The sequence below is a fragment of the Chaetodon trifascialis genome, chromosome 9 (genome assembly GCF_039877785.1).
Source record: "Chaetodon trifascialis isolate fChaTrf1 chromosome 9, fChaTrf1.hap1, whole genome shotgun sequence".
Lineage (NCBI taxonomy): Eukaryota > Metazoa > Chordata > Actinopteri > Chaetodontiformes > Chaetodontidae > Chaetodon > Chaetodon trifascialis.
In genome coordinates this window covers 14,546,435-14,560,458 of record NC_092064.1, presented here as the reverse complement: position 1 = coordinate 14,560,458, position 14,024 = coordinate 14,546,435, and the positions used below count along the sequence as shown (strand labels likewise).

Sequence of the window (14,024 nt, the reverse complement as noted above, 5' to 3'; positions counted from 1 at the left end):
CGCTACTGATCTTAAGCCAAACACTTCACCTTAACCTAAGTATTCACCCTAAAATCTAATGATTTGCATTATGGGGACTTACATTTTGTCCCCATAAGTAAGGCAAGTCTGCACAATGTGACTGTGTAAACATATTTATGTCCACACACACACACAGACGCTGTGTAAAAGTACATGAAGCTGTCTTTTAAAGAGCTTATCGCGTGCACTGTTTCTCCTCACAGGCGCTCTTACAAGTGGCCAAGAATCTCTTCACACACTTGGGTAAGTTTCCCCTCTCTGTCACTCTCCCTCTGCGAAGAAAGAACGTTGTAGGACAATTTGCGTTAATGGCCGATACTTAAATGATCACCAAGTGAAACGAATGGCACGCGTAATTGAATGAGATATTACTAAACCAAAAGGTGATTACGCTCAGGATCATAACCATAAAATCAAAAGGGCATTAAAAATGATGGTGCCACCTCTCTGTCCTTTAATTACAATGAGGCATTTAGATTCTTATCTAACAGTAAGCACCAAGAGTAGAATAAAGTCATTGATGATTCATCATGATTGCGGGTACAAAAAATTGATCCGCTGGTAGAGCAAATTGCCTCTCACTGTACTGTTGATTACAAAAGCTCTTATCAGCTTGTGCAGCTGATCCACTGGCACTCACTGAGTAACCTCTGTTTGTGTCTCTCTGAGCTTTGCTGTATCCCTTTAATTTCCTCTGTTTTCCTTTTATTTCCTCTCTCACCCTCTCTTTCTCTCCCTCTGTCTCTAATTCTTTCAGATGATGTGTCAGTGCTGTTACAGGAAATTATAGTGGAGGCCAGGAACCTCAGTGATGCAGAGATGTAAGCCCTCTGATTCATCTTCAAAGGGATGTTTCACTGCGTGCGTGTGCGTGTGTGAACGAGGGCGTGTGTGTGCAGTGTGAATGTCTTTATCTGAAAAGGCTATCTTGGCAATTTGTTCTTAACTGACTTGCTGCATTTAATTAAAGTTACAAAATGACCTGAGATTAAATGAGATAAAACACTCTCATTTTCTCTGCTTTGCTCTGTCCTCCATTACCCCCTCTAACCCTGTCTGTGTGTGTGCGTCTGTGTGTGTTTCTCTAGCTGTTCGGTGTTCCTGCTCGATCGAGTCAGTCATGAGTTGGTGGCGAAGGTGTTTGACGGGGGCGTGGTTAGTGATGAGGAGGTAACACACAAGCGTTCATGTTTATTTTGTTTTCCCCAATATGAAAGTGTCTTTCCTGTGATCTTTTTTAGGGGGATCATTCACGCCTTTCTTAGAGAGCTGACAGTCGAGACAGACAGGAAATGATGGGAGAGAGAAATAGGGACGAAAGTCCAAATCCAGACTGCATTGTCAGGGCATGAAACCCCCAGGGTGCCCTCCTGGTTAGGGACCGTGGCTGCATGTCTCACCCCTCATTTCCTGTCTGAATCCAACCAATTAAAGCAATTAATTAAATTAAATTAAAAGCAAAAGTGTTAAAAAGATAACAAGCAATTGTGTGTGTATGTGTGTGTGTGTGTGTGTGTGTGTGTGTGTGTGTGTGTGTGTGTGTGTGTGTGTGTGAGCGCAGAAGGAGTTTCGTATTCCAGCGGATCAGGGCATTGCCGGTCATGTGGCGACCACCGGCCAGATCTTGAACATTAAGGACGCCTACTCCCATCCACTCTTCTACCGCGGTGTGGACGACAGCACCGGCTTCAGGACCCGCAACATCCTCTGCTTCCCCATCAAAGACGAGAACAACGGTAACAACCATGACTTCTCCTCACAAAAAACAAATAAGAAATCTGTCACTCAGCACACTCAGACAGGCGTAAGCAGCCGGGTGAAAGCACCTTTCATACAGGTTAGTGCCATTCAAAGTGCTTTGCAGGTGACAGACAATAACACATATTCAAGACTAATGCACAAAACACTTCTTATCACCTACAGTTTATGTTTAGGTAGGCTGGATTAAAGATATTAAACATGTGGAGCATAAAAACTAAAAGCGTGGCAAATTTTTTTCTGCTGTTTTAACATAATGTGGCACATTTGTTATCTCTGCAGTTAAGGGACTCTACAGACTCCTCTGCAGAGTTCAATGCTCTAATAATACAATAATGAGGCTACTGATAATGTAATAATGGCCAATATTGACTTTTTTTGTCAGATTTAGCTTTATTACGCCACAGCTGCTCCTGTTAAGTCCTCTGCTATCTCTTTCCTTTTAAAAACAAAGCTGTATTTCCACACATCTGCTCTCTCAGAATAGCAGTAGGAGTTGTTACATCACATCCTTTGCTCCTAAATGTTAAAGTGCACAAAGTGCACTTTGGAGAGGCAGCCACCTTCAGTGTGTTCCACACCTGGAAATCACAGAAGAGCTCTGTCCAAGCAGAATGGTTGTAGATTCTGTGTCTGTATGTAGAAAACTGAAGCTCAGATTGCAAGTTTCAATTCAGATCTTTTATGTGTGATTAGCTTCAGCTCTGGTGTTAAATTAATTAAAGTTGGCAGACTTATTTGATTCAGCTCTGCAGCTCTCTCATTCTGTGCAATCATCTTCCACTCTCCATTTCCCTTCACCATCAACTCTCTGTGCCTCCATACACCCACGTGTCTGTCACTCCTTTGTTTCCTGCCTCTTTCAATGTCCGACCGTCCTTTTCTCATTCCTTGACTTGTGTGCTCTTCACCTTTTCTTTAAATCCCTCCTCTTCTAGAGGTGATCGGGGTGGCCGAGTTGGTGAATAAAATGAATGGGCCGTGGTTTAACCGCTTCGACGAGGACCTGGCCACAGCTTTCTCCATCTACTGTGGTATCAGCATCGCCCACGTAAGTCTCTTCTCCCACTGAAGGAACTGACTCTATAACCTTTGAATTTTCTGTTTTGTTTTTTTCTGTTTAATAGCCTTAGATGTCCGGTCAGGGACGAGCCATTAAATCGCTTCCTTTAGTCTTAGCATATGCTGTCACCAAGGATATCAAGCATGAAGTAACCATCAACAATGAAAACTGTACAACTACGCATTTGCAAGTATCAGTTACAAGTTAATTAACACCTAAAATGTCTCATGTTACAGTAGAAGGCAGCTCCTTTTTCTTATCTATTAGCAGCAGTGGAAAAAATATGAAACATTAAAAGGGAATAAATGCAGCATTTCTTAAGTTGCACATTCATCTTCATACAAACTGGTTCATTGTAAACAATCCTCGGTCATTAACTCAGCTTGGTTTTAAACATGCTTGTCATTTATATTAATGTCATCTCTGCAAGTTTATGGTCATTAATTAAATTGGAGGAATAAAAGAAAGTTTAGAAAATCAGCATTTACAGTATATGCATCATTAGGAGTCTCTTACTAGTTAAACGGTGTGTTAGATCTTTTGGGAGAGAGATTGATCCCAGCTGGCAAAATGGGATCGGTTCAGCAGGAACAGAACGCTCAGTCAAAGCAGAGTCGAGCGAATCTCGAGGGAAATTTAAAGAGATTCAATTTGTGATGGAGCTGAGTGGCTTTTATGGTGCAGTTCACAGGCATTGTATGACTGCAAAGCCATTATCACACATTCAGCTGAGCTAGTGTATGTAGCTCACGAAGGCGACGATGAAGATGGCGATGTTTGTGACAATAATGGGGATCAGAAAAAGGTGAGCGAGGGCTGCGCTGTACTGTGCTGTCAGAGCTATTGAAAGATTGGTATGGTTTTAATGCAGTAATCACAATTTTGCAACTTTGCTGCCTTCCCCTTTCACCTTTTACCAGAATGTAGTGGAAATATTGATTAAACTTGATTTGCTGTGTGTAACCACAGTGATTTCTCCTGCCTTTAACCTTGCTCTCATCCACTCACACAAGTGATTTGAATAATTGAAAGAATCTGGACATGAATTTAATCTACAATTTACTGAAGAAAGAAAGAAAGAAAGAAAGAAAGAAAGAAAGAAAGAAAGAAAGAAAGAAAGAAAGAAAGAAAGAAAGAAAGAAAGAAAGAAAGACTCTTACAGCTGACTCAGAGAGTCACAAAGCACCACCGTGATGATATTTTATTCAGCATTTCCCATTCACCTTCATATTAAGCAGCTCTTGGAGCGTCTGACCTTTTAATGATTGCAGGTACTCGATAGTTTATTGACAAACTAGAAAGATATTAGACTGGAAAAATAATTGCCATCTGGGCAGCTCATTAATCATTTAAACATGATCAAATGCATTATTTATCAATGCTCACCCTGTGTCATGGTGCACTGCAGGTTGTAAAAAGCATTTCCCTCACGTACTGAAATGTAAGCAGCATTCAGTTTCATTTACATTGTTTTGTACATTAGACACAAAGCTTGTCTAATGTACCCAAGTGGATTAACATGAAGGGTTCAGTTCACAACGTTTGGGACTGGCGCTCTTTCCAACCTTACTTTAAAATTAAGCTTGTCTGACGACAAAGATTGGATTTAAATTCAGTCCATCCAATAATCTTTGCACGACAAAGAAGAGAGTTCTTGGCTGTGCATATAGCAGCCAGGTATCTTTCAGAGTTAAAGCTGTTGATTTGATATCGCTTCTCTGTAATATGATGTTTGTCCCTCTAGTCTCTGCTCTACAAGAAAGTCCATGAAGCCCAGTTCAGGTCCCACCTGGCCAATGAAATGATGATGTACCATATGAAGGTAAAATCATATTTGTCTGTCTGACTCACTCTGGCACACAGGCACATTGTATTTACTGACACTGTCAATATTATTTACTCCATATGATTCAGTATGTGTATGTTGCAGGTTTCAGAGGAAGAGGTGTCTAAGCTGCTGAAGACGGGGATTGAACCGGTGAAGGAGATCCATCCCTGCTACGCTGAGTTCACATACACGCCTCGCTCCCTGCCTGATGACACCACGCCCCTGGTAAGGACCAGAGGTCAAGAGACAGCAGAGAGAGAGCAGAAGAGGCAGATGGAAAAATGTTGTAACTGGTCCTGTTGTGTGTGTTTGCAGTGCATCCTCAGCATGTTTGAAGACATGGGTTTCATCAACACGTACAAGATTGACCTGCACACTCTCGCCAGGTCTGACAACTCAGCTTCTCAACTGCTTCATAGTTTGTTGGAGTAGAAAGTGTGAAATATTCAAATTTTCATGGACCCTATCAGTCAACTACAATACTTGGGAAAGAGAGGTATAAGCAGCGGAAAATTATTGAAACATGTTTCAAGTCAAAATCAGTCCTTAGACTTGAGGATTGGTGGGATGGAACGGACTATTTCTGGTGCTACTTTTAATTGAAAGAAGGAGCGGCACAAGAACCGATCTGGTCCACAGGTCATAAAGAAATCATTTAACTACATATTGGAAAGTCAGTGGACTGCATGTGCTATGTGCAGTGTTGTAGATGATTAGTAAACTGCTGTTTTGATGTCAGGTTCTGCCTGATGGTGAAGAAAGGCTACAGGGACCCTCCCTACCACAACTGGATGCACGCCTTCTCTGTCTCACACTTCTGCTACCTGCTCTACAAAAACCTAGGGCTGTCCAACTACCTCGAGTACGTATAGATGGCACTCTGCTCCCTATGCTTTAATTCTTAAACTCTTAAACACATAAAAAATTTAACTCTAGCATTGTTTGTATTGCTAAAATCATCCCACTGCTGACACAAGTAGCCAAAAGTTGCTGTTTTGATCCTCAACCCTTCACTTTCTTCTCTTTGTAGGGATATAGAGATTCTTGCTCTCTTTGTCTCCTGTATGTGCCATGACCTGGACCACCGTGGCACCAACAATTCTTTCCAAGTCGCCTCAGTGAGAACACAAATTATGTTCATGTGTCTGCTGTATAAGCAGAAGCAGAAATGATACAAAGGAGGGGAAGGGAAAGGGAGAATGAAAACATTAAACCTCCCGAACACGTAGAGTGCAGTCGAGCAGCACCGCACCTGCGCTTTAAAAATGCAGGCCAAAATTTGGCTTTTAGATGCCCAGGATGGAGCACATCAGTAAGAGCCAGCCTCTGGGTGTGTCTGTGTGAAATCAGAATCTGTGGTTGTGTCTCCTCATCTGTTCGCCCCAGTGAGACATTAGATGTCATTGTGATTAGAAGCATGTTGCTCCGCTGCACTCGAATCATGCATAACCCTGCAGCACCTAAACGATACACACACACACCAACTGCAAGAAAAGTCATCATTTTATCAGCTTCCTTCATGGTTTTTCTATTTGAAGATTCATAATCAATTTGACATGTGCAGTTTAAGAGAAGAAATGCATTTCATGGAAGGATGTTGTTTCATTTGAATTAATGCAATGTGTACACTGAAAGGACTGCGTTTCATTTGTCTGTTTCTATTTTCAGAAATCTGTGCTGGCTGCTCTCTACAGCTCAGAGGGATCTGTGATGGAGGTAAATTCACAACCAGTGAGGGATTTGTGGCAATATAAATATTTACTGCATGCACGCTCAGTGGCCACATTATCAGATGCACCTGCACAATCTATTGCAGTTCAGTACACCAGCTCTGCCATAGATTGTACTCTTCCAACATATAATTATTCTTTTTATCATAATGATCATTTTGAATTGTCACTGTAGGAAATGTTTAAATTTAACTGTATGTTTATTGTTGAGTGTTGTCCTGCACTTATACTATGTTGAGAGGTTAACTTTTTGTCCTTTGCATTTACATGAGAGGGGCAGAACATTAGAGGTCCGCACCACCCACTGACTATGACTTCAGTGCTGATGAGTGCATCATACTATGTACATTGTAGAGCTGAACTTTGCAGACTGAGTAAATGCTGTGTTTGTCTGTTCCTTTCAACTTGATCAATTTCAGTGTGAGCTACTCATGTTTTGTTCTCATATGACACCTAGTGGCCAAAATCAAACCTTAATTCCTGGTTTCAGTGAGGAGGCGATGGGAGGCATGTAAATTGGCTGTGCTTGTTGCTTTGCAATATGAATCAACATTCCTTTAGAGGCAGCATTTCAAATGCACTCGTTCATGTTCCCGTTGTGCTGTGTTTGCCATGACAGAGGCATCACTTTGCCCAGGCCATCGCCATTCTGAACACTTTTGGCTGCAACATCTTTGAGAAGTTCTCCAGGAAGGTGAGATATAAAATCTGTCATTGACATTGAAATGTCTCCCTCCATTTGTCTCTCTCTCACTCTTAATTTGCATTTGCTACATTCTGCCATTCCTGTATGTGCAAACTAACATTATTTTTGTTCTTATTTAGGACTACCAGCGTGTGCTGGATTTGATTAGAGACATCATTCTGGCTACTGACCTGGCTCACCACCTTCGCATTTTCAAGGACCTGCAGAAGATGGCAGATGGTACGCTGCAGTAGTTCAGTATGAACAGCCACATCTCTACTTTTGCTTTACACTCACAACCCTTAACAACAAAGGGAGGCTCGGTTCAGATGCTGGATCCAGAGCACTGAACCAATGTTTTTATTTTCTCTTAAATTAGAGCAGCCTGATTTCACAAGAAGAGAAGGCAATGCAACATGCATTATATTAAAAGGAAACACTATAATTATAACAAATTCACCACTTTGATCATTGTACAATGAATCACAACTAAACCCATAAAGTTAATGCCCAGTTTTTGGCTAAATAATCACTGATAAATATGCAGGCTGTGAAGTTAGAAACTCTGCAGTGCAGCTCCCTTCTTAGCACCGCACAAAATACACATACTGACTCTAGATTTTCATTATGTGACTGAGAGCTCTGAGGTCAGACTTGCAGTATTCATCACTGACATTCTTAGTTTTCTTCTACTTTCAGTGGACTATTTACCCTTTCGAGGGGACAATTGCTCGCTGCACTCTTATGTAACGTAATTGGCTGTAACCTCCTGGCCAGCATTTTGTTACAGCTGAATGCAGCCAATTATAAGTTATCTTGTGTGGATGTCTCCTTAGTGAAATCAATTTGTGCTGTTAAAGCAATTCAAGGACATTAAAAGCCTCTAAATGAGTTGAGAAACTCTCTCACCACAGAATGTAACTTGTCCATCATCGTCAAAACACAGAATTGAAATTGTTAAGATGCCATTGAAACACACACACACGCCTTCCCTAACTGGACATTGTAACTGGAGATTTTGAATTTTGGAAAAAATCTGTTAAATGTTTAAATCTGAAATTTGGTTGTGGTGATTTTACCAGTAGTTTTCCTCAGACCCTCACAAAGCTCTCATCTAATTTACTACAAACATAAGAGCGTAAATGCAGCTGAGATAGTCATTTTTGCACGTGTGTGTTTCAGACGGATACAATCCAAAAAGCCGTACACACCGTTCCATGCTGCTGTGCCTGTTGATGACATCATGTGACCTGTCAGACCAAACCAAGGGCTGGAAAACAACACGCAAGATTGCTGTCAGTTCACAGTCTACATGCCTATTCTTAACACAAATTTACCTAAATGTGCTTAGTTTTTAAATATATGATGAACTGTCAGACAAAAACATACATCCATGTGTCCCCACATAAGAAAATATCACTTTAAGGTCTCAGTTACAGTCACAATAACAACATATGAATCAGCACACAGGTATTTAGGTCATGCTCCCATGAAGGGCCTCGTATGGGGTGTGTGCTTCACCCTTTGACATATAAAGTGTAGTATTTTCATTCTTGTAAATGTGTCTAATTACCCTTGAAATGTGAAAATGTATTGATATTAACATTTATTAATTACAGCGCACAGTTTCTGACATCTTACGTACTGTCTCTGCTAGTTGATGTGACATTTCTCCAGAGCGGCTCCTTATTTCCAACAGTGCATTCCCCAAAGATCTCCCATTCCCAATGACTGTATAGTAAAACTGACCCATTTCTGGGACAATAAAGATTATGAGATGTTTAGCTGTACAGCTGGAAACAACCTTCCAGTCTATATGCCATTGCATTCATTATGTTCTGTGAAACTGCACTCCATTTTAGGATTATGTTTAATCTTGGTCTGCCCCCTTTTTCGACACCAAACCCCTGACCCTTGTCCTAAATCCTACACCCTAAATCTCCACCTAACACCTACAGCAAATGCACTGTAATCCTTACTCCCCAAACTGAACACACACTTCTGTTTAATTCAGGGTCTGGCTCGTATTGATCTCGGTTGGTACATGATTTTCTCGCTGGCCAGAATGGGGATTAATGAAAAAACAGCAATCACACCAAATATTGAATTGTAATAAAGCTCCTGAAGCTGTGATTCACCAGGTTTACATCAAATACTGTTTGGTATTATGGTATTGTAAGGTATTACATAGTAGCTTGTAATATTTATGTTTTTAAATTGGTTTACGCTCATTTTGAAGTTAAATGAAAGTCCAAACTTCTATATAAATGACGTCTTAATAGAGTTTATATCTTAGTATTCCAGATTATATTTGCTGCTTTATTGTGTGACATTATATACATATGAAATCATATGCTCAGCTCAGCTGTCTGCCTGTATGTGTCCACAGGAGCTGATTTATAAAGAGTTCTTCTCTCAAGGAGATCTGGTACGTGTCAGTGTACATTGGCTGTTAAGTGGCGTGTGAAGTTATTTAGCAAGCGGTTGAAGTGTGTGTCATTTTACACAATAGAGAGCTTCTTACTCATGTCTGTCTGTGTTGTGTTTGCAGGAAAAAGCCATGGGGAACAGGCCCAGTGAGATGATGGACAGAGAGAAAGCGTACATCCCAGAACTACAGATAAGCTTCATGGAACATATCGCCATGCCCATTTACAAGTGCGTACAATCAACTTCACCCCCCTCTGATCACTTTAACCACATACTGGATCACACTGTCTTAGAACTGGCCTCGGTCCCCACACTACAAGTATTGAAAAAGCTCTGATACACTCACTGTACACTACCCAACCAGCATCAGACACAATTAGTGACTAGCTGATTATCATAGTGGAGCATTTAGCAGCAAGGAGGAGTTGGTGGAGACCAAAACAGAGCTAAAATAGACTGACCATTTGTCAGCGGGCCTGAAACATGACTTCAAATGAATGACCATATGTATGCTCATTTGTAAGTAAGCAACTGTTTGCTAGCATGTTCACCATATCAAGTTTATAAGATGACTTGTCAGTGTTGTGTTTGCGGCTTGTTGCGCTTCCTCCAAATGGTCAAAAAATGAGCTATTGCGGGTTTAACAAGATAAAATGCTGTCCTCTGCGCGTTTAGGCTGCTGTCTGAACTGTTTCCTGGGGCCACCGAGCTGTACGAGAGAGTGGCGGCAAATCGGGAGCAGTGGACCAAAGTGTCCCACAAGTTCACCATCCGTGGGTTGCCTAGCAACAACAGCCTAGACTTCCTGGACCAGGAATACGAGCTGCTGCAGTCCCAGGGTGCTTTTGGGAGCGACGACCACTGCCTCAATGGCTGCCTCGACGATGCAGAAGGAGGGAGGGGTCAGTGACACCACAGGGCTGCTGATGGTTTCTTGAAGTTTTCTGTGGTCCAATAAGAGGCTGAAGATACCTTTTTAGCGACCTGAGAGGGAGGGATCTCTCTGTTGTCAATCACTTAGATGCTTAGCAGGCCATGCAGAATGGACAGGACAAAGTTTCAGACTAACTGAATCAGACAAGCGATTTGAAACAAGTGGATCCATCTGAGCCGGTTCAGTGATTAGATGCTACATGTTGCTTGTGTCTCCAGTTCAGGAAGGCAGAAGGTGGTGACTTTATCTTTTTCAGCAGCTGTACTGGAAAAATAAGTTTTTACCGTAAGTCACAAGTTCATTCATACAATACTGATCCTGATTACGATTGTAAAAACACACACACTGACACACATATGTACATGCACATACTGTTTGGACACACAACAGAATAAAAAAAATGTCATTCTTATGAAAAAAGACTACTTCGACATCTAACAGTGAGATACAGTGCTATTCTTTCTGTAAAATGTTTCACAATAGCTTATATTGATTTAAATGGCTCAGCTTTGTTCACACACAAGCAGCTGCCATCGTCCCTCACCTGATGCTTATGAATGCATGCTGTGTGGACACCTCATGTATTATTCCTTTTATCTTCACTGTTGATTTCTCCATGGCTAAGAAATTAATGCAGTCCATTTTTATACCATCAGAACAGATTTTTATATTCAGCTCTTCACAGCATATTTAATTCATTCATCACGTCCATGAAGTTGTACAGGGGAGGTTTATTCCATTTACTTACACAGCATTATAACCCTCACATGTATTCATTCACTTTACCTCATTTCTGGAGGTGTTTAAGGGACAATTTGACAATCACTGATCCATGAGTCACTGATTCCTGGCTGCAACACGCCACACCGTGCATAAAACATTAAAAACACACACCCCGTGCATATTTACTGCATGTCACTGTATCACGTTTGCATCTCCGCCTCAAACAAAAGCGACTCGCGACCTACAATGCACCCTGAGTTTTTTTTTTCTCAGCCATCCTTCCCACTTCCTTGCATCTTAATCACTTCCTTTTACTTTTAAGTTGAGTGATTTTGTCATAATTGACTTTAGATAGAGAGCAACCGAAGCCCTTTAAAAGATCCATCTCATCTGTTAGTGTAAATGTGCCAGAGTAGAGCATGTTATATGGAGTGTGTCATTGAGTGTGTCATATGGATCTGCCTTATTGCGCATCTTTGCTGCCTTTCTTAGAGCTTTTAATATATGAAAATCGAAATAAATAGTCTGTAGTATGTATGTTGTACATTTGTTATAGACATAGTTTGAGTATCAGTGTGTTGAGTGAATGATCACAATGCTCAGAAGATGTATATTTGTGAGAAACCTGTGTGGAGACCTCAGATCTCATGTCATTTCCCTTCTTTCTATTTTAAGTTATGTATACAACCACCAGTGGTTATTAGGTAGACATGACAGCATTTTTTTTTTCAGTTCTTGGTGCACTCAGAAATTGTTTCAAAGAAGGAACTAGAGATGTAGCCGTCATAGAAAGGACTCTTTCCTGAAAGCATCAGCAGTTCAGTATTGCTGCATCCCATTGGAAATGTTTTGAAAATTAGAGTTAAATTCTCAGATTGTGCCTCATGTCTTTTTTTTCCCTTTTTTTTTTTTTTTGTAAAGATGTTTTTTGTGGTTATGGGCTTTTGTGTTACAGTTTGCCATATTCAGTTTTACCTTACATTGTTTGAAACAGAAAATGCTGCAGTTAGGTTAAGACAACCACAGAATAGTTACACAAAGAGAAACGTCTGTAGCGTTCTCCACTGTGCTGTATGTAGGCTGTGTGTGTGGAGGCGTGAGAGCGAGTGGACGGACGGGTGGGTGGGTGTGTAGCTGAGATGCAGGAAGAGAGAGAGAATGGGAGAGGAAAGAGTGGATGTGATCTAGAATTTCTTCAATGATGTCCCCTTTTATACAGCCCTGATAATGCCAGTGGAGGTAGATGAAAGCAAAAATATTGCAATCACAGAATTTAAATATATAATTTTCCCTTGAAAGGGTCTCTGGAGGGCGCTTTAGGGAGGAAGGTTAATTGGTTCGCAAAGTGGTTTGATGTATGTGTTGTACCTACATTAGGAAATGCATCAGCATGATTGGACGAAATCCTTTGATCTGCCATGGTCTGCTTCATGGACATGAATTTCGTAAAGGGCATACAAGTGTTTGTAGAGGAGCCGCTCTCTCGCTCTCTCTTTCTCCAGCTCTTTCTCTCATACATGGGTTTTCCCCATTTCTGTTATTTTTGAACCACTGTTTCATATGTACCTGCCTTTTTCATGTGCAATATGAAGTGTCTGCCTCTGTGATGTCGCATAGATTCCTATGTAAATACCTATGCCTCTTGTTAAATTATTACTTCAGCTCTGAGTTCCCAAAGGCATTTAAGTGTTCGATCATGATGTTTCCACTGAAAAATAAATCAAATGCCTGTGACACTTTCAATTCAAAAATGCTTTCGAGAGTCCAGACCTCGGGCCATTTTCTATACTGAGTGTGTATCTGTCCCTTTATGTTTGTGTTAGAGAGTCAGGGCTAAATGTGCCAAGCAAACATTGTCAACTTACAGGCATACCTACAGTTGTTTTTTGCTCTCCAGTGTTGGAGTGAAGTCGAGGGCTGTGTTCACATGAAACTTTTCTGATACATCAGGAGCAGGTATGAAATTACGACTCATCCAGGAACTATGAACCCAATCTATTTCCCATCATCACAAAACAGCAGGACTCTAACCTGTGATGTAATGTCATTGTGATGATCACCTGTGACATAATTGTTAAAAGTGGCAAAAATATAATTGCTGTAAATATCAAAGTTTTAAGAGAAAATGTTACTTGATTGTCTGTCATTATTACAATGGGAAGTATTTCATTTCTGTAATGTATTTAAAGTGGTTGCATCCTGTTCTCTTTTTTATGCCATTTTTGAACAACCCTAAACTTAGACTTTTAGACAGAGGGGATGAAAGGAAACTGTATGTGTATTTAGGATATACATGTGATATTCTACCACAAATGAGAATCCAGACTAATCTGAAATGTATACATGATGCTTATACGGAGGACTAAATCCAGTCGTCTGTTAATTCTTTGTTTTGTTGAGTTCTGAGTGCTGGTGGTCCTGTTCTTCTTCAGATGTAATCAACAAGGACATTTTTGACAAGACAAATGGATGAAGTTTTGATTTTCTTTCTTTTTTTTTTCTTTCTGGAATAAATGTGGTGAAAGGCTTCTTGATTACTGTCTCTACACACATACAACACACCATGCACTCTGCAATATTACATCACCATGACAGTGTGCTTGCTTGCTGGGGAAAGGTCAGATGACATTAGGCGACACAGAGCTAGTCATCACAGTGGCATCTCTGTTGATCCTGTCGGCCTATTCCACATACTGATACTGTGTAAGAATGGCCACATTAACACTCTGGGGGCCCTGGGGACAAATATCTACTGTACTTCACGCCTGACTCCTCCCCCCAAAATTCACCAATCTCTCTATGTTCTGCATCTAGTTGAAGTCAAATTCTCATAACTCAGAGTTCTTATTAGG

The 14,024-nt window shown here is 40.8% G+C and overlaps 1 protein-coding gene across 2 annotated transcripts in view; it reads left to right on the top strand.

The window, feature by feature from the left end:
- Positions 1-13,700, top strand: part of LOC139336002 (cGMP-dependent 3',5'-cyclic phosphodiesterase) — a 143,784-nt gene extending 130,084 nt beyond the window's left edge. For both annotated transcript variants that reach the window (XM_070969828.1, XM_070969829.1), the window contains exons 15-31: positions 225-264; positions 779-842; positions 1,110-1,191; positions 1,583-1,757; positions 2,718-2,830; positions 4,587-4,664; positions 4,773-4,895; positions 4,986-5,056; positions 5,410-5,532; positions 5,701-5,788; positions 6,339-6,386; positions 7,020-7,094; positions 7,226-7,325; positions 8,268-8,380; positions 9,475-9,513; positions 9,637-9,743; positions 10,191-13,700. In XM_070969828.1, the coding sequence (XP_070825929.1) occupies positions 225-264; positions 779-842; positions 1,110-1,191; positions 1,583-1,757; positions 2,718-2,830; positions 4,587-4,664; positions 4,773-4,895; positions 4,986-5,056; positions 5,410-5,532; positions 5,701-5,788; positions 6,339-6,386; positions 7,020-7,094; positions 7,226-7,325; positions 8,268-8,380; positions 9,475-9,513; positions 9,637-9,743; positions 10,191-10,425 (1,674 nt within the window). In that variant the 3' untranslated portion in view covers positions 10,426-13,700. The remainder of the gene's footprint in view (positions 1-224; positions 265-778; positions 843-1,109; positions 1,192-1,582; positions 1,758-2,717; positions 2,831-4,586; positions 4,665-4,772; positions 4,896-4,985; positions 5,057-5,409; positions 5,533-5,700; positions 5,789-6,338; positions 6,387-7,019; positions 7,095-7,225; positions 7,326-8,267; positions 8,381-9,474; positions 9,514-9,636; positions 9,744-10,190) is intronic.
- Positions 13,701-14,024: the final 324 nt, after the last annotated feature.